This window comes from Trachypithecus francoisi, unplaced genomic scaffold, assembly GCF_009764315.1.
Source record: "Trachypithecus francoisi isolate TF-2019V2 unplaced genomic scaffold, Tfra_2.0 Lachesis_group2, whole genome shotgun sequence".
In the NCBI taxonomy this organism is placed as follows: domain Eukaryota; kingdom Metazoa; phylum Chordata; class Mammalia; order Primates; family Cercopithecidae; genus Trachypithecus; species Trachypithecus francoisi.
Genome location: NW_022681465.1, coordinates 151657325 through 151685002, shown reverse-complemented (window position 1 = coordinate 151685002; position 27678 = coordinate 151657325). Strand labels below are relative to the sequence as shown.

Genomic DNA, 27678 nt, shown 5'->3' with positions numbered 1-27678 from the left:
GCTCAAGCCTGTAATCCCAGCACTTTGGGAGGCCGAGACGGGTGGATCACGAGGTCAGGAGATCGAGACCATCCTGGTCTACACAGTGAAACCCCGTCTCAACTAAAAAAAAAAAAAATAAAACTAGCCGGGCGAGATGGCGGGCGCCTGTAGTCCCAGCTACTCGGGAGGCTGAGGCAGGAGAATGGCGTAAACCCGGGAGGCGGAGCTTGCAGTGAGCCGAGATCGCGCCACTGCACTCCAGCCTGGGCGACAGAGCGAGACTCCGTCTCAAAAAAAAAAAAAAAAAAAAAAAGGAAGTAGCATTATAAACATGAGGGGTGAAAGGAGGTCCATTTGACTACAGTAGTTGTGGAGCATGCTAGGAAATGAGGCTGGAGAAACCTGCAGGGCTAGGAGCATCTCTGACCTTGTGTGGCAGTGGAGTTCTATGGTTGGAGCTTTCTGACCCCAGGGTTCTGATATTGTGTGATCAGAACTGCTAGGTTCTTTTTCTGGCCCCAGAACCTTGGGAAAAATCTGGAGAAAATACCACGGTTGTCCAGGGTGAGGAGGAGCTGGTGGTGGAATTCTCTAATCCCAGCTTGAGTAGCCCCTGGACAGAGTCAGGGAAGAGCCTAGCTAAGTTTCCTTCTGCATTTTTCTCTGCAGGATGGCTCGCTGTTGTCTTCTCCGTTCCTCAAGGGATTCCTGGCTGGCTATGTGGTGGCCAAACTGAGGGCATCAGCAGTATTGGGCTTTGCTGTGGGCACCTGCACTGGCATCTATGCGGCTCAGGCATATGCTGTGCCCAATGTGGAGAAAACATTAAGGGACTATTTGCAGTCGCTACGCAAGGGGCCGGACTAGCTCCAGGTACCATGGAAGAGGCAGGATGAGCGGCTCAGCCTTCAGGTGGAGACACTTTATCTGAATTCCCCAGCTGTCATCCATTTGCTCTCTCCAACTTTCCTGCCACCTTCATCCTTGCCTCCCTTCCTGCAGATTGTGAACAGTAGTTCCTCAGCCTGCACCCTGGATTCTTTCTTCCGCTTCCTAACTTCATGGGACTGGCCCCAAGATTGTGACTTCAAGGACTACCAGCCCCTTACTCTTCAAGCCCTGACTGTGGGGTTGGTAGATGCCTCCGATCCTCAGTATTCTCTCTGGCAATGTTCCACAGCTCCTCCTTCCTGGGAGCTGGCTCCGTAACTTGATTTACCCCAAACGTGTTGCAATCCCTGCTGCCCCTTAGTCACCCAGGGTCTGGTGTGGGTATGAGTGTAGAGGATGGGGGTATGCCGGGCCTGCGCCGTCCCAGGCAGGCCCGCTGGACCCTGATGCTACTCCTATCCACTGCCATGTATGGTGCCCACGCCCCATTGCTGGCACTGTGCCATGTGGACGGCCGAGTGCCCTTCCGGCCCTCCTCAGCCGTGCTGCTGACTGAGCTGACCAAGCTACTGTTATGCGCCTTCTCCCTTCTGATAGGCTGGCAAGCATGGCCCCAGGGGGCCCCACCCTGGCGCCAGGCTGCTCCCTTCGCACTATCAGCCCTGCTCTATGGCGCTAACAACAACCTAGTGATCTATCTTCAGCGTTACATGGACCCCAGCACCTACCAAGTGCTGAGCAATCTCAAGATTGGAAGCACGGCTGTGCTCTACTGCCTCTGCCTCCGGCACCGCCTCTCTGTGCGTCAGGCGTTAGCTCTGCTGCTGCTGATGGCTGCCGGGGCCTGCTGTGCAGCCGGGGGCCTTCAAGTGCCTGGGAACACCCTTCCCAGTCCCTCTCCAGCAGCTGCCGCCAGCCCCATGCCCCTGCATATCACTCCGCTGGGCCTCCTGCTCCTCATCCTGTACTGCCTCATCTCAGGCTTGTCTTCAGTGTACACAGAGCTGCTCATGAAGCGACAGCGGCTGCCCCTGGCACTTCAGAACCTCTTCCTCTACACTTTTGGTGTGCTCCTGAATCTAGGTCTGCATGCTGGAGGCGGCCCTGGCCCAGGCCTTCTGGAAGGTTTCTCAGGATGGGCAGCACTCGTGGTGCTGAGCCAGGCACTAAATGGACTGCTCATGTCCGCTGTCATGAAGCACGGCAGCAGCATCACACGCCTCTTTGTGGTGTCCTGCTCACTGGTGGTCAACGCCGTGCTCTCAGCAGTCCTGCTACGGCTGCAGCTCACAGCCGCCTTCTTCCTGGCCACATTACTCATTGGCCTGGCCATGCGCCTGTACTATGGTAGCCGCTAGTCCCTGACAACTTCCACCCTGATTCCGGACCCTGTAGATTGGGCGCCTCCACCAGACCCCTATCCCAGCCTTCCTCCCCCTCCCATCAGCAGCCCTGTAACAAGTGCCTTGTGAGAAAAGCTGGAGAAGTGAGAGCAGCCAGGTTATCCTCTGGAGATCGGTGGATGAAGGGGTACCCCTAGGAGATGTGAAGAATGAGTTTGGTTAAGGAAATGCTTACCATCCCCCACCCCAACCAAGTTCTTCCAGACTAAAGAATTAAGGTAACATCAATACCTAGGCCTGAGAAATGACCCCATCCTTGTTGGGCAACTCCCTGCCTTGTCCTGCATGAACAGAGTTGATGAAAGTGGGGTGTGGGCAACAAGTGACTTTCCTTGCCTACTTTAGTCACCCAACAGTGGCTACTGCCTACAGTAGCCACTGGAGCTGGCTACTCCAGCCCAGCCATGGTGCATGACTCTTCCATAAGGGATACCCACTTTCATGCAAGAAGGCCCTGTTGCCACAGATTATACAACCATTACCCCAGCCACTTTGACAATCACCCCCACTTCCAGCAATGCCTAGAGACATGCTCCCTGCCCTTTCCACAGTGCTGCTCCCCACACCTAGCCTTTGTTCTGGAAACCCCAGAGAGGGCTGGGCTTGACTCACCTCAGGGAATGTAGCCCCTGGGCCCTGGCTTAAGCCAACACTCCTGACCTCTCTGTTCACTCTGAGGGCCGTCTTGAAGCCTGCTACCCACTCTGAGGCTCCTGGGAGGTACCATGCTTCCCACTCTAGGTCCTGCCCCTGCCTAACAGTCTCCCAGCTCCCAACAGCCTGGGGAAGCTCTGCACAGAGTGACCTGAGACCAGGTACAGGAAACCTGTAGCTCAATCAGTGTCTCTTTAACTGCATAAGCAATAAGGTCTTAATAAAGTTTTCTAGGCTGTAGGGTGGTTCCTACAACCACAGCCACGACTGTCTTGTGTCTTCTGTCTTAACAATTTTGTTCTTCTGGGGTCCTGAGTATCTTAATTCTGGGTTAACTTTTATTTTATTTTATTTTATTTTATTTATTTTTGAGATGGAAGTCTCGCTCTTTCACCCAGGCTGGAGTGCAGTGGTGCGATCTCTGCTCACTGCAAACTCCACCTCCTGGGTTCACGCCATTCTCCTGCCTCAGCCTCCTGAGTAGCTGGGACTACAGGCGCAAGCGCCACCATGCCTGGCTAATTTCTTTAGATTTTTAGTAGAGACAGGGTTTCACTGTGTTAGCCAGAATGGTCTCAATCTCCTGACCTTGTGATCCGCCCGCCTCAGCCTCCCAAAGTGCTGGGATTACAGGTGTGAGCCACCGCGCTTGGCCTGGGGTAACTTTTAAACTAAGAAAAAATTGTTTTCTCCAAGCTGTTGCCAGTGGCATTATTTCCTGTGAGAGCTCCATGGAGCTGAGACATTTCCCTGTCACAGAGCTTTTGAAATTTCCCTGGAGCACAAAACTTGGGCCCAGGGGAATGCGGAGGGAGTCTTGGGAACAGCAGGTTCTGGGCTCAGCAGGACAAACTAGACTCTAGGCCAAAAAACTCTAAGAAATACGATGTGGTTTTGGTTTTCATTTCCTCTGGTTCCCTCACAGACAATTCCTGCCTGTCATCTGTCTTAAAATCATGGCCAGGGGAATGTCAGGCCCTGATTCTATGATAGAATATGTGGTGAGTTTCTAAAAAAAGCAAAGGTGGGTGGGGATGGGGGGGCGCCTAGGCCTATCTCAGACCTCTTAAAGCAGAATCTTAGGGAGTAGTGTTTGGGAATCTTTTTCTTCTTTCTCTTAAGCTTCCTAGGTAGTTCTGATGCACCCAGAAGCTTGTAAGCCACTACTGTGCAGTGTAGAACTATGGACAGACTTGAATTTGAATTCTGGCTCTTCCACTTAGCTGACTGTTCTTGGGCAGTTATTGAACCTCTTCTGGCTTTAGTTGCCTTACCCCTGAAATGAGGATCAAATGGTACCTACTATATGTGGTAACTGGAGAGGCTAAATAAAATAATATTAGGCACTTAGTAAGGACTGGAACAATGAGACATGGTTCGTGTTATTAATTATCCATGATGAGGATCAGCTTGGTTTTGTCTCACCTTTCTCTCCCTTCTAGGACCCTCCAGAATGAGGAGACAGGAAACTTCCTCTAAAGGGTTCCTGATCAGGTTTTTCCCCAGGACGGTCCAGCATGACTGTCCCCAGCCTAGTCTGCACCCTGCTGAAGTTGCTGGTTCTGAGCTTGGAGCTCCTGATTCTGTGTGGCCAGGTTGATGGCTTCTTCCAGGATGCCCGCCAGCAGGCTGCAGTGACGATGCTCTGTGGTCATGGCCTGCTCCTCCCACTGGCCCTGCCAGGCTCGGAATACCTGTACCCAGATTCAGAGATACCTGTTACTCAGCCAGCCTTGGAGCCAGTTCAAGGCCTGCCCTCCATCCCCACTAACCCACAGCACATGGTGTGTCTGAGCTCGAGTGGCCTGCACATGCAGGTCATAGAGGGCTGCCAGGTCCTGCTGTGCCGTGTCCCACTCTTCCTGAAGGGCCTCCAGCTGGAATCTCAGCACCATCTGTTCCTGCTGCCATCTCTGCCTCTCCTTGCAGGCCTTCAGTGATAACACATACTCTTTGTTGAGTGCCACCTGTGTGCCAGGCTCTGTGCTAAATACTTTAAGTGTATTATTTTATCTAATAACAACCATATGTGGCATTGTCATCTTACAGATTTGACAACAGTGAATCAGAGAAGTGATCTAACTTGCCCAAATTCTCATGGCTAGTGAAGGTCAGAGCTGACATGGCACATGCCTTTCAATGGTTTGCAACTCTCCTTGGGGTAAAATCCAAAGCCAGAGCTGTGGCACACACTTGTCTCTTTAGCCTTGCTTCTGACTACGCACGTGTTCAGCTCCAGCCAGATTGGAGAATTTGCAGTTTACAGGACCCACTGTGCCATTGCTTCCCTCTGAACCTTTGCTCTGTTTTGTCTTCTCTGAGAACATGTCACCACTCCACCCACCCCCACCACATACACATGTTATGTTTCTTAATTTGTTCAAATAAGTTGTATCTATGAGTGCCTTGATGTGATGAGCAGTAACTGCCCTTGTGAAGCTCAGTGTCCAGTGAATTCCCCTGGCTGATTTCTGCCTGCCCTTTAAGGCTCAACTTAGATGCCATCTCCTCTGATCCACTCCAGCCTGGATCAGATATGCCTTTTTGGTCCCACATGCCCCTAACTCCCCAGTCCCATCACTTAGCACTGACAATTGCCTCATCTATCCCTGAGAAGTCTGTGAGGGCCATGAGAGAGAGTATGAACCAGTCAGTTGTGACTGATGATGGATCCCAGCCCTAGCACAGTGCCTGGACAAATTAGAGCCTCAAGTCCTCTATCTGACTCTCCTTACCTCCTCTTCAGCCACCAGGTCTTTGATCTGGTCATCTGCCACCTCCTCCTTCTGTTCCAAATGCTTCAGCTTCTCTCGAATCCAAATTTGGTGCTGCTCCCTCAGTCTCTGCCTCCGGGCCTGGGCCAAGAAGAACTGCAGGGCCACATCTGGTACCTGCTGGGCTCGGTCAGAAGTCTATGTGTGTGCGCAGATTTAGGACCAGAGCCCAGCTTTTCCAATACCTCATCACCAGGGCTGCTGCCAGAACAACATCCAGGACCTAACTGGCCTGGAAGAGCTTGTAGCATGGGCAGAGACTCAGGAGGCCATGGTGGGGAGAGGAAGGTAGTGGCTCTGCCAAGAGGTGCCATAGTGCCCCTAAGGATCCTATACCCTTAATCCAGTAAGTAGGAAAACAGTCCCTCCCCATGGCCCTCCCTTAGGGGTCTAGTCACCCTCAGGTCCTTTATTTGTCAAAAGCTTCACATTTCTCCTTGATATTGGGGCAGGGTAAGCAGGGGCACATTAGCTGGGCTCTGCAGCTCTTCACTCCCCCTATGGCTTCCAGTCATTCCTGGGGTACATGAGGTATTACCTGTTCCTTAGGGTGCCTGAGAGGATTCTTTTGGTGGAGCCCACACCTTAGAGTTGCCGTTCTTCCTGCCACTAGAGGAAAATGTAATGAATCACACCAAAGGCAGAGAATACCTCCCACTCCTAGCTCATCCCCAAGTCCCAGACCCACCTTGGGGCTCTCCCTTGAGGCATGGGCTCTGGCTTACTGGTGACTCTATCACCTGCTGAAAAGATACTAGAAGTGACCGTTCCATACCTTTTCTCCCAGGACAGTGTAGGTTAAGATCAGGGCTTGGAAATCAGACAGATCATGATCCCAGCCCCTCCTCTTCTTAGCTGAATGACCTCGAGCAGGTGACTGGCCTAGTCTCCATGTGCTTCTCTATCAAATCGAGCTGATAAAAGTTGTAGAGAGAATGAAATGAAGTACTGCACCGAGAGCACTTAGCAGTAAGGCTCTTGCTCAATAAATAGGAGCTACCATGCCTGATTACCAAGCCCCAAGGCTGTAAAAACAAGTTGTAAGCAATTATGAAAAAAGAAGAGAAAGGCCAGAAGAGGCTGGACAGAGACAGGGTTTTAACCACCCTGTGATAAATCATGGAAGACCAGAAAGGCCATGCAGCCTAAGGAGATGAAAGAGCACTAGATTAGGAGTCTAAGGACTTGAGTGTGATTATACTTTTGCTGCTCCCGATTACACCTGTGACCCCAGGCTCACAGGTCTCACATCTTTTCTTTTTCTTTTTTATGACAGAGTCTCACTGTGTCACCCAGGCTGGAGTGCAGTGGTGCAATCTCAGCTCACTTCAACCTGCGCCCCCCGGGTTCAGGTGGCTCTCCCACCTCAGCCTCCTGAGTAACTGGGACTACAGGCATGGGCCACCATGCCTGGATAATTTTTGTATTTTTGAGTAGAGATGGGGTTTCACCTTGTTGGCCAGGCTGGTCTTGAACTCCTGGCCTCAGGTGATCTGCCCATCTCAGCCTCCCCAAGTGCTGGGATTACAGGTGTGAGCCACTGCGGCCAGCCCTCTCACATCTTTTCTTTTCTCTTTTTTCTTTCTTTCTTTCTTTCTTTTTTTTTTTTTTTTTTTGAGATGGAGTTTCACTCTTGATGCCCAGGTTGGAGTCCAATGGCATGATCGCGGCTCACTGCAACCTCTGCTTCCTGGGTTCAAGTGATCCTCCTGCCTCAGCTACTCCCAAGTAGCTGGGACTACAAGCATGCACCACCACACTAGGCTAATTTTTGTATTTTCAGTAGAGACAGGATTTCTCCAAGTTGGCCACGTTGGTCTCGAACTCCTGACCTCAGGTGATCCGCCCACCTCGGCCTCCCAAAGTGCTGGGATTATAGGCATGAGCCACCATGCTCAGCCTCACGTCTTTTCTTTAAGCCTCAGTTTGCTCACCTGAAAAGGACACAGTGTTCTTTCCTGCTTAAAATACTTCTGTGGCTCACCTGTGACCTTTAAGACAAAGTCCAAACATCTCTGTTTTACAAAGCCCTGTGTGACCTGGCCCCTGCTGTCCTCTCCAGTCCTTCTCTCCTGACTCTCCCTCAAGTTCTATTCTCCAACAAATTGAGCTGCTTGCACTACCTCAAGGGGACCAAGCACTTTCTTGCCTCTGAGTCTTTGCCTGTCATTCTCTGCCTTCAGGTTGTTCACTCATCTTTGTTGACCTCCTTCAGGAATCACTTCCTCCATGAAGTCTTCCATCCCTCTCTTGCCAAGGCTGACTTAGATGCCCCACAGAACTCTGTTTATAAGCCTTTCAGAGCACCAATGATGGTGGTGTAATTGTTTCTTCCCAGGAGATTATAAACTCCATGAGGGCAGGGAATTCCCAGGGCCTATGTGGCACTGGGCCCAGCACACAGTGGGTGGTCAATAAGTGTTTGGGAATCAATAAGTCAATGAATGAATGGAGGTCTTCCTCAAAGTGCTTTGGAAAGAAGACAAGAAGGCAGACACAAATGTGGCTCCCAAAAGGGTGAATGCGAAGACATACCTGTGGTTCTGGAAGCCTCATCGCCTCGGCTCTGGCTCCTTGGAGCATCTTTCTTCTTGGGTGCTGGCTGCACGCTTTTACCACCTATGGAGAAAGGATTCAAGGTGGGTACTGGCCATGGCTGACTCAGATGCCCTCCGGCTTCACCTTGCTCACCTCTAACTCCCGCAGTGCCCTTCCCAGCTGGCTTAGCCCACTGTACGTCAGGGTGTCCTCAAGGAGGCCTAAACGCAAGGGCCTCAGGCCAGCCCGGCCGGCCCGAGCCTCTTCTACTGCATCCCACAGGGTGGGCCTCACCTGTTTCACCTGCATCCTCCTTCTTGAGGCCCCCAACAGAGCAGCCTGGAGCAAACTGAGGGAGCTACCTAGTAAAGGGACACTCCAAGTGAATTACTCCTTCCTGTGGACTCCAAAGCACGCTGCCTGTGATACTTTTACTTTTTATTAGTAGTACTATTCATAAAAATATCTAACTCCCACTAGGCTTTTACATGTGCTTGATGACACTCCACTAAGGCTGTTCATGGATTGCCTCTTTTTATCCACACAACACTCCAATCAGGCAGAAGCTCCAATCTATCCTGCCTCCCCCAACGTTTTCCAGATGAGGCAATAGAAGCTCAAAGAGGTCAAGCAACTTCTTGGCAAGTGGCAGAGCCAAAACTCAAGCCCATGCCCTTCATCATGATATCAAACTGGCCTGAAGGTAAACACGTCTAGCCCTCACTGCTTTATCCTTGTGGATGTGAACTGCTCTAACTTATCTTCCTCATTCCAAGGGACCTTGCACAGGGGAGGTCTGGGAACTTGCTAGCCAAATGAATGTGTGTTTGTTGATTTTGGAGACGAGGGCCAGACATTTTTTACTCTTTTATTATGGAAAATTTCAAACATACACAAAGTATAGGAAATCCTGTGTACCTGTCACCTAGCTTTGACAGTTATCAACTCATGCCATTTCTGTTTGATCAATACCCCCACCTCGACCTCCCCCAAATCCCTGACATCATAACATTTCAGAGGCTTGATTTTTTTTCTTTTTTTCTGCCAGCATCTACATTAAGGATACAGAGGTTTTTTTTTTTTTATTTTTTTATTTTTTTGAGATAGAGTCCCGCTCTATCGCCCAGGCTAGAGTGCAGTAGCACAATCTTGGCTCACTGCAACCTCTGCCTCCCAGGTTCAAGCAGCTCTCCTGCCTCAGCCTCCCAAGTAGCTGGGACTACAGGCGCCCGCCACCATGCCCAGCTAATTTTTGTATTTTTAGTAGAGATGGGGTTTCACCATGTTGGCCAGGCTAGTGGCCTGGCCAACGAACTCCTGACCTCAGGTGATCTGCCCACTTCAGCCTCCCAAAATACTGGGATTGCAGGCATGAGCCACCGCACTCAGCTGAGGCTTGATTTTTAACAGGTTTATGAAAATAGGAGACTCCCTTCTCTTCTCTTATCTCTCTCTCTTCATCTATAAATTAGGCCCGCCTCTCTTTCCTTATTTGTAAATTATATCTGCCTCATGGGGTTTTGGTAAGAATCAAAGGCATTTGTGCAAAAATGCTTGGTAAGTGGTTTAAGGCCTCTGAAGGGTGAGGGGTTACTTTCACTGTTGACCTGGCTTTGCCTCTCCAGTCTCTGTCAGCCTAGGCACTCTGGGGCCCTCTTGGAGGGTCAGGCTCTCTCTCTGGGCTGGAATTGGGGCTGAGGTTGATTGGGTGATGGGTGAGGCAGGCCTAAGGACAGATCTCAGAGCTTCCCAAAGAACCCCACACTCTCCCCCTGACCACCTTGGGGGTCCAGGCGAAGAAGCAGGCCACTGTAGTTGTTTCCTTCCAAAAGCTGTGAGACAATCCATGGCAAAGAGCCCTCCGCCTCCTCACCAACAACTTCACCAGCCAACACCCGCAGCAGGGGGCAGTCTCTGCAAGAGAGAGAGGAAGAAAGGCGATGTCCACTGGTGGATGGGGAAAGAAACTGGACAGAGTTACACTCTGATGGAAAGGGTAACTATTTCCAGAAACTTTTGTGCATTACCAGACAGATTTGAAACATCGTACAGATCTCTATTTTATTAGTATTATTTTTTGAATTACAAAAGTAATACATTCTCCATGGGCATGGTGGCTCACACCTATAATCCCAGCACTTTGGGAGGCCGAGGCTGGCAGATCACTTGAGGTCAGGAGTTCGAGACCAGCCTAGCTGACATAGTGAAACCCCGTTTCTACTAAAAATACAAAAATTAGCCAGATGTAGTAGCACACACCTGTAATCCCAGCTACTAGAGAGGCTGAGGCAGGAGAATTGCTTGAACCCAGAGAGCAGAGGTTTCAGTGAGCCAAGATCATACCACTGCCTGCCCTCCAGCCTGGGCAATAAAGTAAGAGTCTGTATCAAAAATAAAAACAAATTTTTAAAAAAGAAGTAATAGATTCTCATGGTAAAAAATTTAAACTGTGTACCTGACAAGTGACTTGTACCCAGAATATATAAAGAGCTCTTACAACTCAATAATAGAAAGACAAACCAATTTTAAAATGGGCAAAAGAAGATGACATCAGTGAAAATCCCAGAGTAGGGAACTCCAGGAGTCCATCTATCCCCAGAAACACCTAGCAAAAATGGCCAGAAACAACCTTATTTTAACTCTGAAAGATAGAGGTTTACAGCAACCAATGCTTAACCAGGAGAGGCAACTTAAACATCGTAAGAGATCTCTGTGGTGTTTTAACTTACCCTCACTCCAACCCCTCCCCAGCACAGGGCTAATCTTGAAGACAGTAGCCCAAATTTCTGGTGGGGGTTCCTGGTTAAGGAGGGAGCAGAGAAGATCTTGTTCCCAATGAATTGTGTTTATCTTTTTTGATTGTCCAGAGTTTCCCCCCAAGAACTGATGAAAGGGAATTCTCTTTGCTTCACCTATCTCAGAACTCTCTCAAGGCAGAGCAGCTACACAGAGGATGTTCCCTGGAAACTGCTGAAGAACAAAAGAACAAGGCACTGCTGCTTGAAGCAAAAATAACAGTTGAGGCAAACAATTGACACCCTGAAAGACTGGGAAAAGTTTGAAAATGATATTTTTGGGAGAATAAGGGCTTCAAAAAGTTCCCATGTGTACCAGAGAGAGTAGAAAGCACACCCAGGGTAGGACTCATGTCCAGAAAAGGCCCAATAAGACAATAAGCTTTCATCTCTCTCTGGTCTTTGGGCTCAGCACAAGCAGGAAGTGAAGGCTAAAACAGAGCTGTAAATTGCCTGGCTAAGTTTAGGAGTGACTCCACACAGCCAATCTGCAAAGACCTGGAAAATTTTTTCTTTATCTTTTTTCCTTCCTTCCTTCCTTTATTTATTTATTTATTTTTTTCATATTCTTCTTTATTCTTTTCGTTTCTTTTTTGTTTCTTTCTTCTTCCTTTTTAAAAAACAAAACAAAACTTTTTTTTTGGTCGCAGGCATTTAAGGAATTCTATGTTAGGTCACTGGCTAACAACTAAAATAACAAAATGAAGGCTTCAGTGAATACAAAGAATACAGTCTTTTGGAAAAAAAAAACCCACAAAGATAAAGAGAGAATCTTGAAAACAGCAAGAGAGAAGCAGTTTATTATGTGTAACGGATCTTCAATAAGACTAAAAACAGATTTATCCCCAGAAACCATGGAGATAACATAAAGTTGGCCCTTTATATCCATAGGCTCTGCATCTGTGGATTCAAGCAAGCATGAATCAAAAATATTTGGGAGAAAAATGGTTTTGTCTGTACTGAGCATGTACACACTTTTTCTTGTCATGATTCCCTAAACAATACAGTATAACAATTTACATAACATTTACATTGTATTAGGAATTATAAGTAACCTAGAGATGACTTAAAGTATGTGGGAGGATGTATGTAGGTTATGTGCAAATACTATAACATTTTATATTTTATTTTTATTAGTTTTTTTTTGTGTGTTGTTGTTGTTGTTTTCCTTTTTAGATAGAGTCTCGCTCTGTCACCCAGGCTGGAGTGCAGTGACGTGATCTCAGCTCACTGCAACCTCCACCTCCTGGGTTCAAGCAATTTTCCTGCCTTGATCTCCCCAGTAGCTGGGATTACAGGCACCCGCCACCACGCCCAGCTTATTTTTATATTTTTGGTAGACATAGGGTTTCACCATGATGGCCAGGCTGGTCTCAAATTCCTGACCTCAGGTGATCCACCTGCCTTGGCCTCCCAAAGTGCTGGGATTACAGGCGGGAGCCACAGTGCCCGGCTAATTTTTGTGTTTTTAGTAGAGACAGGGTTTCACCATTTTGGCCAGGCTGGTCTCAAATTCCTGACCTCAAGTGATCCACCCACATTGGCCTCCCAAAGTGCTGGGATTACAGGTGTGAGCTGCCGCACCCAGTTATTTTTATTAGTATTTTTTTTTGATAGGGTCTTGCTCTGTCACCCAGGCTGGAGTGCAGTGGTGTGATCATGGCTTACTGAAGCCTTGACCTCCTGGACTCAAGCTATCGCTTCAGCCCCTCAAGTAGCTATTATTACTATTTTTTACAGTCTTTTTTAATTTTTATTTTTTTGTAGTGACAAGATCTCACTATGTTGCCCAGCCTGGTCTCAAACTCCTGGGCTCAAGCAATCCTTCTGCTTTGGCCTCCCAAAGGCTGGAATTACAGGCATGAGCCACTATGCCTGGCCCACACCATTTTATATAAGACACTTGAACATCTGTGAATGTTGATACCTGTGGGGGGATCCTGGAGTGAATCCCCAAAAAGATACAAAGGGACAATGGTATTTAAAGTGCTTAAAAAAAAATCTTGCCAATCAAGAATTATATATCTGGCAAAATATATCCTTCAAAATGAAGGCAAAATTATGACACTCCCAGATAAATCAAAGCTGAAGTAATTCATCATTAGTAGACTTGCCTTACCAAAAATGCTGAAGGGAATCCATCAACCCAAAATGAAAGGATACTAGGCAGTAACCTGAAGCCATATACAGAAATAAGGAACAATAATAAGGTAACTACATGTGTAAATATAAAAGCCCATAATATTGCATTTTTTGTTTGTAACTCCTCTTTTTTGCCCATAGGATTTAAAAAACAAATGCATAAAACAATAATTGTAAACCTATGATAATGGGCACACAATGTATAAAGATGTAATTTGTGACATTAGCAACATAATGGGAAAAGATGCAGATGTATAGGGGTAAAATCTTTATAGATATTGAAGCTAAGTTGGTATTAATTCAAGCTGGATTGCTATATGGTGTTTGTTTGTTTGTTTGTTTGTTTGTTTTAGATGAGGTCTCATTACGTTGCCCAAGCTGGTTTCAAACTCCTGGGTTCAAAATATCCTCCTGCCTCAGCCTCCTGAGTAGCTGGGATTACAGGTGCATACCATTGTGCCTGGTGAGATTGTTTTAAATTTAAGATATTAGCCGGGCGCGGTGGCTCACGACTGTAATCCCAGCACTTTGGGAGGCTGAGGTGGGCAGATCACAAGGTCAAGAGATCAGGACCATCCTGGCCAACATGGTGAAACCCCATCTCTACTAAAAAATACAAAAATTAGCTGCACCTGTAGTCCCAGCTACTTGGGAGGCTGAGGCAGGAGAATCGCTTGAACCTGGGAGGTGGAGGTTGCAGTGAGCTGAGATCACGCCACTGCACTCCAGCCTGGAGACAGAGCGAGACTCTGTCTCTAAATAAATAAATAAATAAAATTTAAGATATTAATTGTAATCTCCAAAATGGCCACAAGGAAAATAAGTGGGGTTTTTTTGTTTGTTTGTTTTGCTTTTTTAGACAGGGTATCACTCTGTCAGCCAGGCTAGAGTGCAGTGGCATGATCACGGCTCACTGCAGACTCAACTTTCCAGGCTCCAGTGATCCTCCCACTTCAGCTTCCTGAGCAGCTGGGACCACAGGCCTGCACCACCATGCCTGTCCAATAGAAAAATAACCTTTAAAAATATGGAAAAACCCCCTGTTCACTTTTTAAAATGGATTTATGTCTTTATTGCTCATTAATTGGGGCAAAGGAAATATCCTTTTAAAACTCAGGCAAACTGAGTGTTTGTCTTGTATCCTGTCAGAGGAAAGAAATTGAAAAAGAAAAAAAAAGGAAAAATTATCAAAAAGGTAATGTGAAAAAAATCAACACAGCACATTGCAAAAAATCAATTAAATACAAAAGGCAATATTAGAGGAATTAAGAAACAAAAATATATAGCCAAATAGCAAGATGGCAGGAGTAAGTGTTTGTTATTAGTTGATTACTTTAAAGGTAAATGGAATAAACTCCCCATTAAATAACAAAGTTTGGAAGAATAGGTCTTTTTTTTTGGTTGGAAGAATAGATTGAAAAAAAACCCCATAATTTACCTATGTGTTGTCTACAACAGACTCACTTTATTTTCTTTATTTTTTTAAGAGACAGGGTCTCACCCTGTTGCCTAGGCTGGAGTACAGTGATGTGATCAAGGCTCACTGCAGCCTCAACCTCCCGGGCTCAAGTGATCCTCCTGCCTCAGCCTCCAAGTAGCTGGAGCTATAGGTGTGTGCCACCATACCTAGTTATTTTTATTTTTTTGTAGATATGGGATCTTACTATGTTGCCTAGTCTGGTTTCAAACTTCTGAACTCAAGTGATTCTTCTACCTTGGCCTCCAAAAGTGTTGGGATTACAGGCATGAGCTGCCATCCCCAGCCAAGACCCACTTTAGATCCAAAGACACAAATAGGTCAAAAGTAAGAAGATGGAAAAAGATGTAAAAGAGTCTGTAGTGGCTACATAAATATCACACCAAATAGACTGTAAGTCAAAAATTGTTACAAGAGACAAAGAAGTACATTATATATTCATAAAGGTTCAACTCATCAAAAAGATAAAACAAATATAAACATGTATGCACCTGACAAAAGACCAAATATGCGAAGCAAAAGTGGACAGAAATGAAGGGAGAAATAGATAGTTCTACAGTAATAGTTGGAGACTTCAATACTTTCCTTCTTTTCTTTTTCTTTTTTTGAGAAAAAGTCTCACTATTATTGCCTAGGCTGGTCTTGAATTCCTAGGCTCAAGCAATCCTCCTGCCTCAGCCTCCTGAGTAGTTGGGATTACAGGTGCATGCCACTGCTCCCAGCTTCCCCAGTTTCAGTACTAAGTAGAACAAGTAGACAAATGATCAAAAAGGAAGTAGAGGACTTAAGTAACACTAAACAATTTAGACCTAAGAGACATGTTTAGAACTCTCAATCCCAAAATAACAGAATACACATTCTTCTGAAGTGCATGGAACATTCTCCAAGGTAGACCATATGCTAGGCCACAAAGCAAGTGTCAATCATATTTAAAAGTTAAAATCACACAAAGTATCTTCTCTAGCCATAGTGAAATAAACTAGAAATGAGTAACAGAAGAGAAACTGGAAAATTCACAACTATGTAGAAATTAAACAACCAATGGGTCGGAAGAGAAATCACACAGAGAATTAGAAAATACTTTCAGAAGAATGAAAACAAAAACACAACATATCAATACTTACGTGATGAAGCAAAAGTAGTGCTCAGAGGGAAATTTGTAAGTATAAACACCTACATGATAAAGGAAGCTCTGAAACCAGTAATTTAACTGGACACCTCAAGGAACTAGAAAAAGAGAAAAATAAACCCAAAGCTAACAGAAGAAAGAAAAGAATAAAGATCCAAACAGAGATAAATGAAAAAGAGAATATAAAATAATAGAAAATCAATGAAACCAAAGTTGACTCCTTGAAAAAAAAGTTTTTTTTTTTTTGTTTGTTTGTTTTTTTTTTTTTTGAGACGGAGTCTGGCTCTGTCGCCCAGGCTGGAGTGCGGTGGCCCGATCTCAGCTCACTGCAAGCTCCGCCTCCCAGGTTCACGCCATTCTCCTGCCTCCGCCTCCCAAGTAGCTGGGACTACAGGCGCCCGCCTCGTCGCCCGGCTAGTTTTTTGTATTCTTTAGTAGAGACAGGGTTTCACCGTATTAGCCATGATGGTCTCGATCTCCTGACCTTGTGATCCGCCCGTCTCGGCCTCCCAAAGTGCTGGGATTACAGGCTTGAGCCACCGCGCCCGGCCGAAAAAAAAGTTTTAAATGAGCAGGAGTGGTAGCTTGGAGCCCCTGGAGGAGAAAGAAATGCAGATTGCTGCATGGTTAAAATAAATATTTGGAGATCATCCCATTCCACAGTATGATGTGAACCCACGGACCACAGAGATTTTACATCACCTTTCAGAACCCAACAGGGTCCGGGACAGGGATGACTACCTGGTAATAGAGGACTTGAAGCAGAAAGCAAGTGAATACAAGTCAGAAGCCTAGTATCTTCAAGACCTTCTCATGGATAGTGTGAATTTTTTCCCTGCCAATTTCTCTAGCACTGGTTCCAGGTATCTGAATGCTTTGGTTGACAGTGTGGTGGCCCTTGAAAGAAAGGATGACTTACTAGCTAGTTTTATCCTTGCAGTGAATGATTTGACCTCTGATCTCTTTCACAACAAATCCGAAGGTGAAGAAATCAAGATTGAACTGGAAAAACTTGAAAAAAATCTAACTGCAACTTAACGTTTGAAAAATGTCTACAAGAGGATCTCAAGAAAGCAGAGGTTGCATCTGTCCACAGAAAGGGCCAAAGTGGATACTCGTCATCAGAACATGAACTTTCTAAAAGCAAAGTCAGAGGAATTCAGATTTGGAATCAAGGCTACAGAGGAGCAACTTTCAGCCAGAGGCATGGATGCTTCTCTGTCTCATCAGTTCTTAGTAGCACTGTCAGAGAAACTGGCTAAATTAAAGCAACGGACTATATCTTTGAAGAAAAAATTTGAGTACTATTTAGACTTAATGCCGAATTCCCCTCTTACTCAAGTGAAAATTGAAGAAGCAAAGCAAGAATTAGCAATGAAGCTGAACTTACAAGGAGAGTAGACATGATGGAACTGTGACAATAGCCAAATTAACATCCTTTTCCCTAACAAAGTAAAATGAATAGGACTTTTTGAGTTTTTTTTCCTCTTGGCGTTTCTTAATAACAAAATTTTCTGTGTTCATAGATTACAGAATGTCATAATTAATAGAATATGGTTTCTTACTGTGTATTGCATTTTTGTTCCCAAATACATAGTTTTCATATTAAAAAGGCTTCTCTCTCTTTTTTTTTTTTTTTTGAGTCAGAGTCTCGCTGTGTCGCCAGGCTGGACTGCAGTGGTGTGATCTTGGCTCACTGCAACATCCGAATCCCTTGTTCAAGCAATTCTCCTTCCTCAGCCTCCCTAGTAGCTAGAATTTCCACCAAGCCAACATGCCCAGCTAATTTTTGTATTTTTAGTAGAGATGGGGTTTCACCATGTTGACTAGGCTGGTCTCGATCTCCTGACCTTGTTATCCACCCACCTCGGCCTCCCAAAGTGCTGGGATTACAGACATGAGCCACTGTGTCTGGCCAAAAAGGCTTTTCTCTTTAAAAAAACTTAAAAATGGACAAACTTTTAGCTAGATTGACTAAGAAAGACAGAAGACTCATATTACTAACATTAGAAATGAAAGTGAGGACATTGCTACCAACCTTACAGAAATAAAAACGATTACAAGAGAATGCCACAATTATATACCAACAAATTAGAGAACTTAGATGAAATGGACAAATTCCTAGAAACACACAAATGACCAAAACTGACTCCAGAAGAAATAGAAATTCTGAATAGACCTATACGAGGTAAAGAGACTGAATCAGGCTGGGCACAGTGGCTCACACCTGTAATCACAGCATTTTGGGAGACCGAGACAGGTGGATCATGAGGTCAGGAGTTTGAGACCAACCTGACCAACATGGTGAAATCCCAACTCTACTAAAAAAATACAAAAATTAGATGGTCATGGTGGTGCACGCCTGCAATCCCAGCTCCTCGGGAGGTTAAGGCAGGAGAATCGCTTGAACAAGGGAGGCAGAGGTTGCAGTGAGCTGAGATCATGCCACTTTATTCCAGCCTGGGCAACAGAGCGAGACTCCGCCTCAAAATTAAAAAAAAAAAAAAAAGGTGAGATTGAATCAGTCATCAAAAACTTCCCAACAAAGAAAAACCCAGGACCAAATGGCTTCACTGGTGAATTCTAGCAAACAGTTGAAGAATAAGTAACACCAATTCTTCTTACACTGCTCCAAAAACTAGAATAAAAAGGAAGACTTTCTAACTCATCCTATGAGGCCAACATTGGCCCAATACCAAAACCAAAGACAACACAAAAAAATAAAATTACACACTAATATCCTGTTGAATGTAGACACAAAAGCTCTCAATAAAATACTAGCCAATGGAATCCACTGAGTATTAGAAGAATTATACATCATGACCAACTGAGATTTATCCCAGGAATGCAAGGGTAGTTCAACATGAAAATAAATCAATATATAATATACCACATTAATAGAATGTAGAAAAAATCTGAGGATCATTTCAACTGATGCAGAAAAGCCTTTGACAATATCCAACATCCCTTCATGAGAAAAATACTCAACAAAATAGGAATAAAAGGGAAATTTCATAACATGATTAAGGGCATATATAGAAAAACCGACAGCCAATATCACAAGCAATGGTGAAAGACTAAAATCTTTCCCCTCAGATCAAGAGTATAAGTATGATTACTATCACCACTGCCATTCAACCTTGTATTAGAAGTTCTAGCCAGAACAATCAGGCAAGAAAAAGAAACAAAATTATTGAAATAGGAAAGGAAGAAATAAAACTATCTCAAGTTGCAAATGATATAATTTTATATACAGAACATCCTAAAAAATCCATGTCCAAAAAGAACTATTAGAACTAATAATCTGGCTGGGCGCGGTGGCTCAAGCCTGTAATCCCAGCACTTTGGGAGGCCGAGACGGGCGGATCACGAGGTCAGGAGATCAAGACCATCCTGGCTAACACGGTGAAACCCCGTCTCTACTAAAAATACAAAAAAAAAAAAACTAGCCGGGCGAGGTGGCAGGCGCCTGTAGTCCCAGATACTCGGGAGGCTGAGGCAGGAGAATCGCGTGAACCCGGGAGGTGGAGCTTGCAGTGAGCTGAGATCCGGCCACTGCACTCCAGCCTGGGCGACAGAGCGAGACTCTGTCTCGAAAAAAAAAAAAAAAAAAAAAAAAAAAAAAGGACTAATAATCAAATTCAGTAGTTGCAGAATACAAAATCAACGTGCAAAAATCAGTTGTATAGCCAGGTGTGGTGACTCACGCCTGTAATCCCAGCACTTTGGGAGGCTGAGGCAGGTGGATCATGAAGTCTGGAGTTCAATACCAGCCTGGCCAAGATGGTGAAACCCCGTCTCTACTAAAAATACAAAAAAAAATTAGCTGGGCATGGTGGCAGGCGCCTGTAATCCCACCTACTCAGGAGGCTGAGGCAGAGAATTGCTTGAACCCAGGAGGCGGAGGTTGCAGTGAGCCGAGATCATGCCACTGCACTCCAGCCTGGGCGACAGAGCAACACTCCATCTAAAAAAAAAAAAAGAATCAGTTATGTTTCTTTTTTTGTTTTTTGATAGGGTCTAGCTATGTCACCCAGGCTTGTATGCAGTGATGCAGTCAAGTTTCACTGCAGTCTAGACCTCCCATGTCAGCCTATTGAGTAGATGAGAGTGCAGGCATGCACCATCATGCCCAGCTAATTTTTTAATTTTTTGTAGAGACGAGGTCTCACTATATTGCCCAGGTTGGTCTCAAACTCCTGGGCTCAAGCAATCCTCCTGGCATGGCCTCCCAAAGTGCTGAGATTGCAGGCATGAGTCACAGTGCCCAGCCTAAAATACTTACTTTCCATACACTAGAAATGAATAGTCCAAAAAGGAATTTTTTTTTTTGAGATGGAGTCTCACTCTGTTGCCCAGGCTGGAGTGCAGTGGTGTGATCTCAGATCACTGCAACCTCCACCTCCTGGGTTCAAGTGATTCTCTTGCCTCAGCCTCCCAACTACAGGCACCCACCACCACACCCAGCTAATTTTTTATTTTTAGTAGAGACGGGGTTTCACCATGTTGGCTAGGCTGGTCTCGAACTCCTGACCCTAGGTGATCCACCCACCTCGGCCTCCCAAAGTGCTGGGATTACAGGTGTGAGCCACTGCACCTGGCCAGGAAATTTTTAAAATTCCACTTCTAATAACATCAAAAATAATAAAAATACTAAGAAATAAATTTAACCAAGGAGGTGTAAACCTTATACCCTGAAAACTGCAAAACACTGCTGAAATAAAGAGAACTTAAATATATGAAAAAACAGCCTTGTGCTCATTGTTAATGAATTGGAAGACTTAATATCATGAAGATGATAGTATTCCCAACAAATCTAGAGATTCAATACAGTGCCTATCAAAATCCCAATGGCTTTTTTTTTTTTTTTAGAAATGGAAAAGCCAAATCCTAAAATTCCTATGGAATTGTAAGGAGCCCTGAATAGCCAAAACAATGATGAAAAGAAGAACGAAGTTGAGGGCTGGGCGTGGTGGCTCATGCCTGTGATCCCAGCACTTTGGGAGGCCAAGACAGGCAGATCATGAGGTCAGAAGTTCGAGACCAGCCTGAGCAACATGGTGAAACCCTGTCTCTACTAAAAATACAAAAATTTGCTGGGCGTGGTAGCATGCACTTGTAATCCCAGCTACTCAGGAGGCTGAGGCAGGAGAATCACTTGAACCCAGGAGGCAGAGGTTGCAGTGAGCCAAGATCACGCCACTGCACTCCAGCCTGGACAGCAGAGTGAAACTCCATCTCAAAAAAAAAAAAAAAAAGGAACAAAATTGAAGGACTTACACTTTTCCATTTCAAAGCTTACTACGAAGCTACAGTAAATAATATAGTGTCAGGCTGGGCCCAGTGGTTCACCCCTGTAATCCCAACACCTTGGAAGGCCAAGATAGGAGGACAGTTTGAGCCCAGGAATTTGAGACCAGCCTGGGCAAAATAATGATCTCCTTATTTCTATAAAAAAAAAAAAAAAATTTAATTAGCTAGGTGTGGTGGTGTGCACCTGTAGTCTCAGCTACTTGGGAGGCTGAGGCAGGAGGGTCACTTGAGCCTGAGAGGTCAAGGCTGCAGTAAGCCTTGACTGCATCACTGCATTCCAGCCTGGGTGACAGAGGGAGACCCTGTGTGTAAAATAAAATTAAATTTAAGTTAAATTAAATCAAAACAGTGTAGTATTGCCATGAGGATAGCCTTTGACGAGAACTGACACCTTTTCATGACTAAAAAACATTCAAGAACGTAGAAATAAAAGTTTCACAATATGATAAAGGCTATATAAATCAATGTAATATAATTGAGAGTCTTGACATAAATCCATATATATGTGGCCAACTGATTTTTGACAAGGGTGCCAGGACCAGTCAATTGGAAATAGTAGTCTCTTTAGCAAATGGTGCTAGGAGAACTGGATAGAATGAAGTTGGACGATTACTCCATACTAATACAAAAAATTAACTCAAAATGGATCAATGACCTAAGTGTAAGAGATAAAGCTATAAAACTATTAGAAGAAAACGTAGGGGTGAATCTTCCTGACTTTGGATTTTGCAATGGTTACTTGGGTATAACACCAAAAGCATGAGCAACAAAAGATAAATTGGGCTTCATAAAAATTTTAAAGTTTGGTGTATCGAAGGACACTATCAAAAAAAGTAAAAAGATAGCCAGGCGTGGTGGCAGGCACCTGTAATCCCAGCTACTTGGGAGGCTGAGGCAGGAGAATTTCTTGAACCCAAGAGGCGGAGGTTGTCAATCACACCATTGCACTGCAGCCTGGGCAACAAGAGCAAAACTCCATCTTAAAAAAAAAAAAAAAAGAAAGAAAGAAAGTGAAAAGATGACCTACCAAACACAAGAAAATGTTTGCAAATCACATAGCTGATAAGGGTCTAGTATACAGAATATATAAAGAACTCATAACACAACAAGAAAGACACAAATAACCCAATTTAAAAATAGGTGAAGGATTTGAATAGACATTTCCACAAAGAAGATCTAGAGATGGCCAACAAGCACATGAATAGCTGCTCAATATAATTAGTCATTAGGGAAATGCAAATCAAATAAAAATGAGATGTCACTTCAAAATCACTAGGTTGGCCATAATCGAAAACACGGAAGATAACAAATGTTGGTAATTGTGGAGAAGTTGGAACCATCGTACATTGCTGGAGGAAATACAAAATGGTGCAGTGCTGTAGAAAGCAGTGTGGTAGTTCCTCAAAAGTTAAACATAGACTTACCATATCTATATGACCCAGCTATTCCACTCCTAGGTAAATACCCAAAATAATTGAAAAGAGGTATTCAAACAAATACTTGTACATGAATGTTCATAGCAGCACTATTCACAATAGCCAAATGATGGAACTAGATAGTTCCACAACATTGTGAATGTACCAGGAGTCAGTAAACTGTACATTATAAAATGGGTAATAGTTAATTTTATATAGGGCCGGGCGCGGTGGCTCAAGCCTGTAATCCCAGCACTTTGGGAGGCCGAGACGGGCGGATCACGAGGTCAGGAGATCGAGACCATCCTGGCTAACACGGTGAAACCCCGTCTCTACTAAAAATACAAAAACTAGCCGGGCGACGTGGCGGGCGCCTGTAGTCCCAGCTACTCGGGAGGCTGAGGCAGGAGAATGGCGTAAACCCGGGAGGCGGAGCTTGCAGTGAGCTGAGATCTGGCCACTGCACTCCAGCCTGGGCGACAGAGCGAGACTCCGCCTCAAAAAAAAAAAAAAAAAAAAAAAAAAATTTTATATTATGTGAACTTTACCTAGATAAAGACAAACATACAACCAACTTTTACAACAGTTACGATATGACCCAGCAATACCACTTCTTGGTTTATGTCTGAGATAATTGAAAACACATGTCCAAATAAAAACTTATATGTGAATGTTCATAGCAACGTTATTTAAAATAACCAAAAGTGTAGCTAGGCATAGTGGCTCATGCCTGTAATCCCAGGGACTTGGGAATATGAGATGGGAGGATTGCTTGAGGCCAGGAGTTTGAGACCAGTCTGGGCAACAAAGTGAGACTACATCTCTAACAAAGGGAGAGAGAAAGAAAAGAAAAGATGTCCAGGTGCGGTGGCTCATGCCTGTAATCCCAGCACTTTGGGAGGCCGAGGCAGGTGGATCATTTGAGGTCAGGAGTTTGAGACTAGCCTGGCCAACAATGAAACCCTATCTCTACTAAAAATACAAAAATTAGCTGGGTGTGATGGTGGGCACCTGTAATCCCAGCTACTCAGGAGACTGAGGCAGGAAAATCACTTGAACCTGGGAGGCGGAGGTTGCAGTGAGCCGAGATCACGCCATTGTACTCCAGCTTGGGTGACACAGCGAGACTCCATCTCAAAAAAAAAAAAAAGAAAGAAAAGAAAAAAATATATATAGTAGCCAAAAGTGGAAACAATTCAAATGCCCATCAAAGGATGAATGGATAAACAAAATATGGTAGATCCATACAATGGAATATTATTTGTCAATATAAAAGAACAAAGAATAAAGTTCTGATTCACACAAGTGGATAAACCTTGAAAACATTATCCTAAGTGAAAGAAGCCAGACAGGAAGACCACATATTGTATGGTTCCATTCACATGAAAAGCCCAGAGGAGCAAATCTACAGAGTCAGAAAATAGATTCGTGATTGCCTTGGGCTGGGAGTGGGTGGCAGAATGAGGAATGCTTTCAAGTGGAAACGGGTTTCCTTTCTGGGGTGATGAAATGTTCTAAAATTAGATAGTGCTGATCAATGCACAACGTTGTGAATATACTAAAAAACCACGGAATTGTACATTTCAAAAGAGTGAACTTCAGTGTGTGTAAATTATATGTTAATAAATCTGTTATTTTATTTTTTTTAAAGAAGTATACATGATAAAAGAAAGAAAAGACTTTAAAGTAGTTTGGAATTTAGGGTACATTTTCCTCTTCTTTTTTGTTTTACTGCAATTTGTTTTCAGGCACTTCTGAATTTGGCAACATTTCCATGACATTACAAATAAGCAAGCTGGTTTGAAATAACTATTTCCTGTCATTACTTCGTATTTTCATAACTTTAGAGCACTTGAGTAAAGGATGTAAAGTAGGACCTGAAGATAAGATTTTTTGGGAATTTCCCAGTCTTGGCTTTGAACATTTAGGTTCTTTCCAAGTTTTCAATCTGATAGCTCAGAAGAGATATAAGTAGCTGAAAAGGAATTAGTAAAAATTTAAAAAGTGGTAAAAAAGAGTCTGAAAAATTAGACAAAAATGCTTGAAGATGCTATTTGCAAAACTGTCCCTGGTGTATCAATATGTGATTTCTTAACCCCAAAGTAAGGTTTTTCTTTGCTATTATTTTACTATCATTTATTGGAGTCTTGAAGGGCCTAAAATGTATACCTTATTCCTTCTAACAGCAGCATCTCCTTCTAATTTGTGAGTGTGTTGTCCAGGCTTTAATTAGAGAGGAAGAACCACTGTTTTTCGTATATATACAAATTTGTTAAAGGAAATGGCTTACAAGATTGTGAGTGCTGGCTAAGTAAGTCCAGAATCAGGGAGGTCATGGGCACAGACCACAAATGTTGTCTATGAGCAGTCAGGAGGGAAAAGAGTGAGCAGAATGGAACTCCACAGGCACAAGTACAGCAGATGCCACTGCCCATGAATGGAATTTCTTTTCTTTTTCTGGGAAGCTTCAGCTTTTAAGGCCTTTTTAGGCTTGTGCTTTTAAAGCTTTTCAACTGATTGAATCAGGCTTACCCAGATCTTTCAGGATACTCTTAATATCCATCACATCTGCAAAATACCTTCATAGCAGCACCTAGCTTAAATAACTAGGGACTTCCACTGAGCCAAGTTGACACATACACACACACACACACACACACCCCACCACACACACACCATCACAGTGGGTTTATCGGTACATTTCTTCACCAGTTTCCCATAACTGGGCATTTGGTTTACATTCTTGTTGTTGCTGTTGTGTTTATAGACCTATTTAACATTATACTTACAGAAGCTTCTGTGGGGAGTTTTCAGTTTATGAATAAGGACATCACGACCATCAGTTACAGTGAACTGTCTAAGCTGTTCTCTTATGCTATGTACCATTAAGAATAAAAGAAAGTTTGTTCTTTTTCCGAATTGCTGTCACACATGCGACATGCTCTGTGGAAGCTAAGGAACATCTAAGCTACTTTAATGTACTCTCACTTAAGTCATTTAAAGATGGACAGAGGTACTGAGAACTAAGTAAATATGACAATAAGAAGTGGGAATGGCAGGGCCTTAGGTGCTCACCTGTAGACCAGAGTGCTCTGTAGGGCCAGGCTGTGCCCCAAGCACATCTGGGGTGTGTGGCTGGTGTCTGATACACATCTCAGAACACAGAGTAGAGCAGAACAGAATCAAAAAGCTGCTTCAATACATGCCAGTGTTGCTTTTCCATAGAAATAAAAAGTGATCAATTTAAAATTACATGATATTTTGTTGTAAATAATAGCTGTTTTTATTAAGGTTATCTGCTAATAACAGAATGAAGATAAAATACATTTAACTTTTGCATTAAAAAAAAAACTGTCCCTGGTGCACTTATCAACATATTAAAAAAAAAAAAAAAACAGTGGCTAGAGATATTTATTTATTTTTATATTTATTTCTATTTTTTGAGACTCACTCTGTCACCCAGGCTGTAGTGCAGTGGTGTGATCATGGCTCATTGCAGCCTCAACCTCCTGGGCTCAAGCCATCCTCCCACCTCAGCCTCCTGAGTAGCTGGGACTACAGATGTTGCGCCACCATGCCTGGCTGATTTTTTTGGGTAGTTTTTACAGAGATGGGGTTTTGGCAGGTTGCCCAGGCTGGGAAATATTTATTTTTATTTATTGGTTTCACTAATTCTCTATCCAGTTGCTTTTGACCACGTCATCTGCCAACAATGGGGCTTAACTTGTGTTCTGGAATGCTCTTATTATGGAGTTGAGGACAGGAGAGACTTTGATGCTATCTTGGGCCTTTCCCTCTGTAATTCAGCTCCCCACCTCACCCTTCAATGCAATCAGAAGGCCACTTCAGACTTACAGGGCTCCTGGGAGCTGCAGGATCTGTAGAGCCCCTCGCCACACACCTTGGGTCCCGGGCTCCTCAGGAGGGTCAGGCCCTGGGCAGGACACGATGAGAGTGAGCAGACAGCAGGCCCTGTGGAGAAAAGGGTGGACTCAGGCCCAATGCCTAGCGGGGAGGGGGTGACAGATACTCTCTTGTCCTCACCTGCCTTCACCCGCGGTGGCCTGCAAGTATAGCTCTGAGGCAGCTTTTGAGTCAGACATCTCCACTTCAGTGGCATCTTCTACCACCCTGGAGGAAGCAGAGGCTGAGCTCAGCTCCAAAGGACCAGGTTCTGTCCAGCCCCCAAGAACCTCTATGTGGGGAGCCCTTGGAGGTCCCCATAGCCTGTAACCTCCCTAAATGTTTCTCATCCTCATGATTTTATTTTCCCTCCTGTGAACAGGGTAGTTGGGATCACTCCCATTTTACAGATGGAGAAACTGAAGTCCTGCTTAGTGAGATGCTCAAAATCACCCAGTGTGACAATGACTGAGTCGGGACATGGGGCTGGGGAATAGAGTTGAGGTGGTGTAAGTTGAAGAGGTGTAAGTGGGGTGAGGGGAGTGAGAGGGATGAGCACATGAGATGAAGGAAGAGGGTAGGAGGGTATCCTGAGAGCAGCCCTTGACCCTGTAAGCATGACCCCAAGCTCAGAGCTTTCTTCCCCTGGGGTGGCAGTGGGTGGAGATCCCAAAAGCTCAACTTCAGTGAGGCAGCCCTGCCTTAAGATAAGCACCCTCAGACTCCACTGGGCCCTGAACACTTACAAGCCCAGAGGGGCCACGTCCAGCACCGATAGGTTCTCCACCCCTGAAGAGAGCAGGTCCTGGGTCCTTCCACTGGGGCTGAACTGGGTTCACACAAGCACACTTGTTACAAACTGAGCCTTTCCCTACTTTCAGCTCATATGATCCTCCTGGGGTCTAAACATGGCACCATGAATTCAGCCTTTTTGCAGTCAGAGGAAAGGAGAACTCAGAGAGGCACACTCATGCCGGTGAGCAGCAGAGTGAGGCTGGACCCACGCTCTCTGGCTCCCCAAAAACCTCGGGCTCCTTCTGCAACATCATCCTGGTCCTGGTTCCCAAGTCCCACTCTCTCCCCTCCCACAAGGGTCTCACCTGCACCAGGCTAAGAGTGCTAAGCACAGGATCAGAGCAGCTGAGGGGCAGAGCTTCCTCAAACAGTATCTGCAGCAGCTAAAGTAGAGAAGCATTCAATAAGGATTAAGAAATCATGAATCTGTCCTTCAACATTTCCTGAGAGTGAAGTCTGTGTCATGC

At 44.8% G+C, this 27678-nt stretch overlaps 2 protein-coding genes, 1 non-coding gene and 1 pseudogene across 8 annotated transcripts in view; 3 read left to right on the top strand and 1 right to left on the bottom strand.

Moving 5' to 3' along the window:
- The window catches only part of SLC35A4 (solute carrier family 35 member A4), a 4603-nt gene extending 1409 nt beyond the window's left edge, over positions 1–3194 (top strand). The window contains exon 3 of the mRNA XM_033181008.1: positions 652–3194. Coding sequence (XP_033036899.1) covers positions 1257–2231 — 975 coding nt within the window. The 5' untranslated portion in view covers positions 652–1256 and the 3' untranslated portion in view covers positions 2232–3194. The remainder of the gene's footprint in view (positions 1–651) is intronic.
- LOC117065750 lies at positions 2272–27678 on the bottom strand. Of its 6 annotated transcripts, XM_033181001.1 has the most exons (12): positions 27517–27667; positions 26558–26644; positions 26369–26485; positions 10023–10156; positions 8396–8604; positions 8240–8323; positions 6393–6447; positions 6243–6313; positions 5666–5842; positions 4706–4861; positions 4356–4627; positions 2272–2409 (listed from the first exon to the last, which is right to left on the bottom strand). In XM_033181001.1, exons 1-11 carry the CDS (start codon positions 27609–27611, stop codon positions 4463–4465), a joined length of 1350 nt encoding a protein of 449 aa, XP_033036892.1. In that variant the 5' UTR covers positions 27612–27667; the 3' UTR covers positions 2272–2409; positions 4356–4462. The 6 variants fall into 6 exon arrangements, with proteins under 6 accessions (XP_033036892.1, XP_033036897.1, XP_033036895.1 ...); XM_033181006.1 differs by lacking the exon at positions 4706–4861 and having other exon boundaries at positions 4356–4624; positions 27517–27669; XM_033181004.1 differs by lacking the exon at positions 4356–4627 and having other exon boundaries at positions 2286–2409; positions 4703–4916; positions 27517–27678.
- Positions 14214–14339, top strand: LOC117066264. Its single transcript, XR_004430245.1, has one exon. It is a non-coding gene; the product is annotated as a small nucleolar RNA SNORA27 (small nucleolar RNA).
- Positions 16287–17203, top strand: LOC117065756 (annotated as a pseudogene).

Coding starts and splice junctions, on each gene's coding strand:
- LOC117065750 (XM_033181001.1), bottom strand. CDS start 27,611: ATGCTTCTCTACTTTAGCTGCTGCAGATACTGTTTGAGGAAGCTCTGC. Junction 6,448..8,239: donor TGAGGCTTCCAGAACCACAG/GTATGTCTTCGC, acceptor GTATCTTTTCAG/CAGGTGATAGAGTCACCAGT. Junction 4,862..5,665: donor ACCTGGTGGCTGAAGAGGAG/GTAAGGAGAGTC, acceptor TTATCACTGAAG/GCCTGCAAGGAGAGGCAGAG.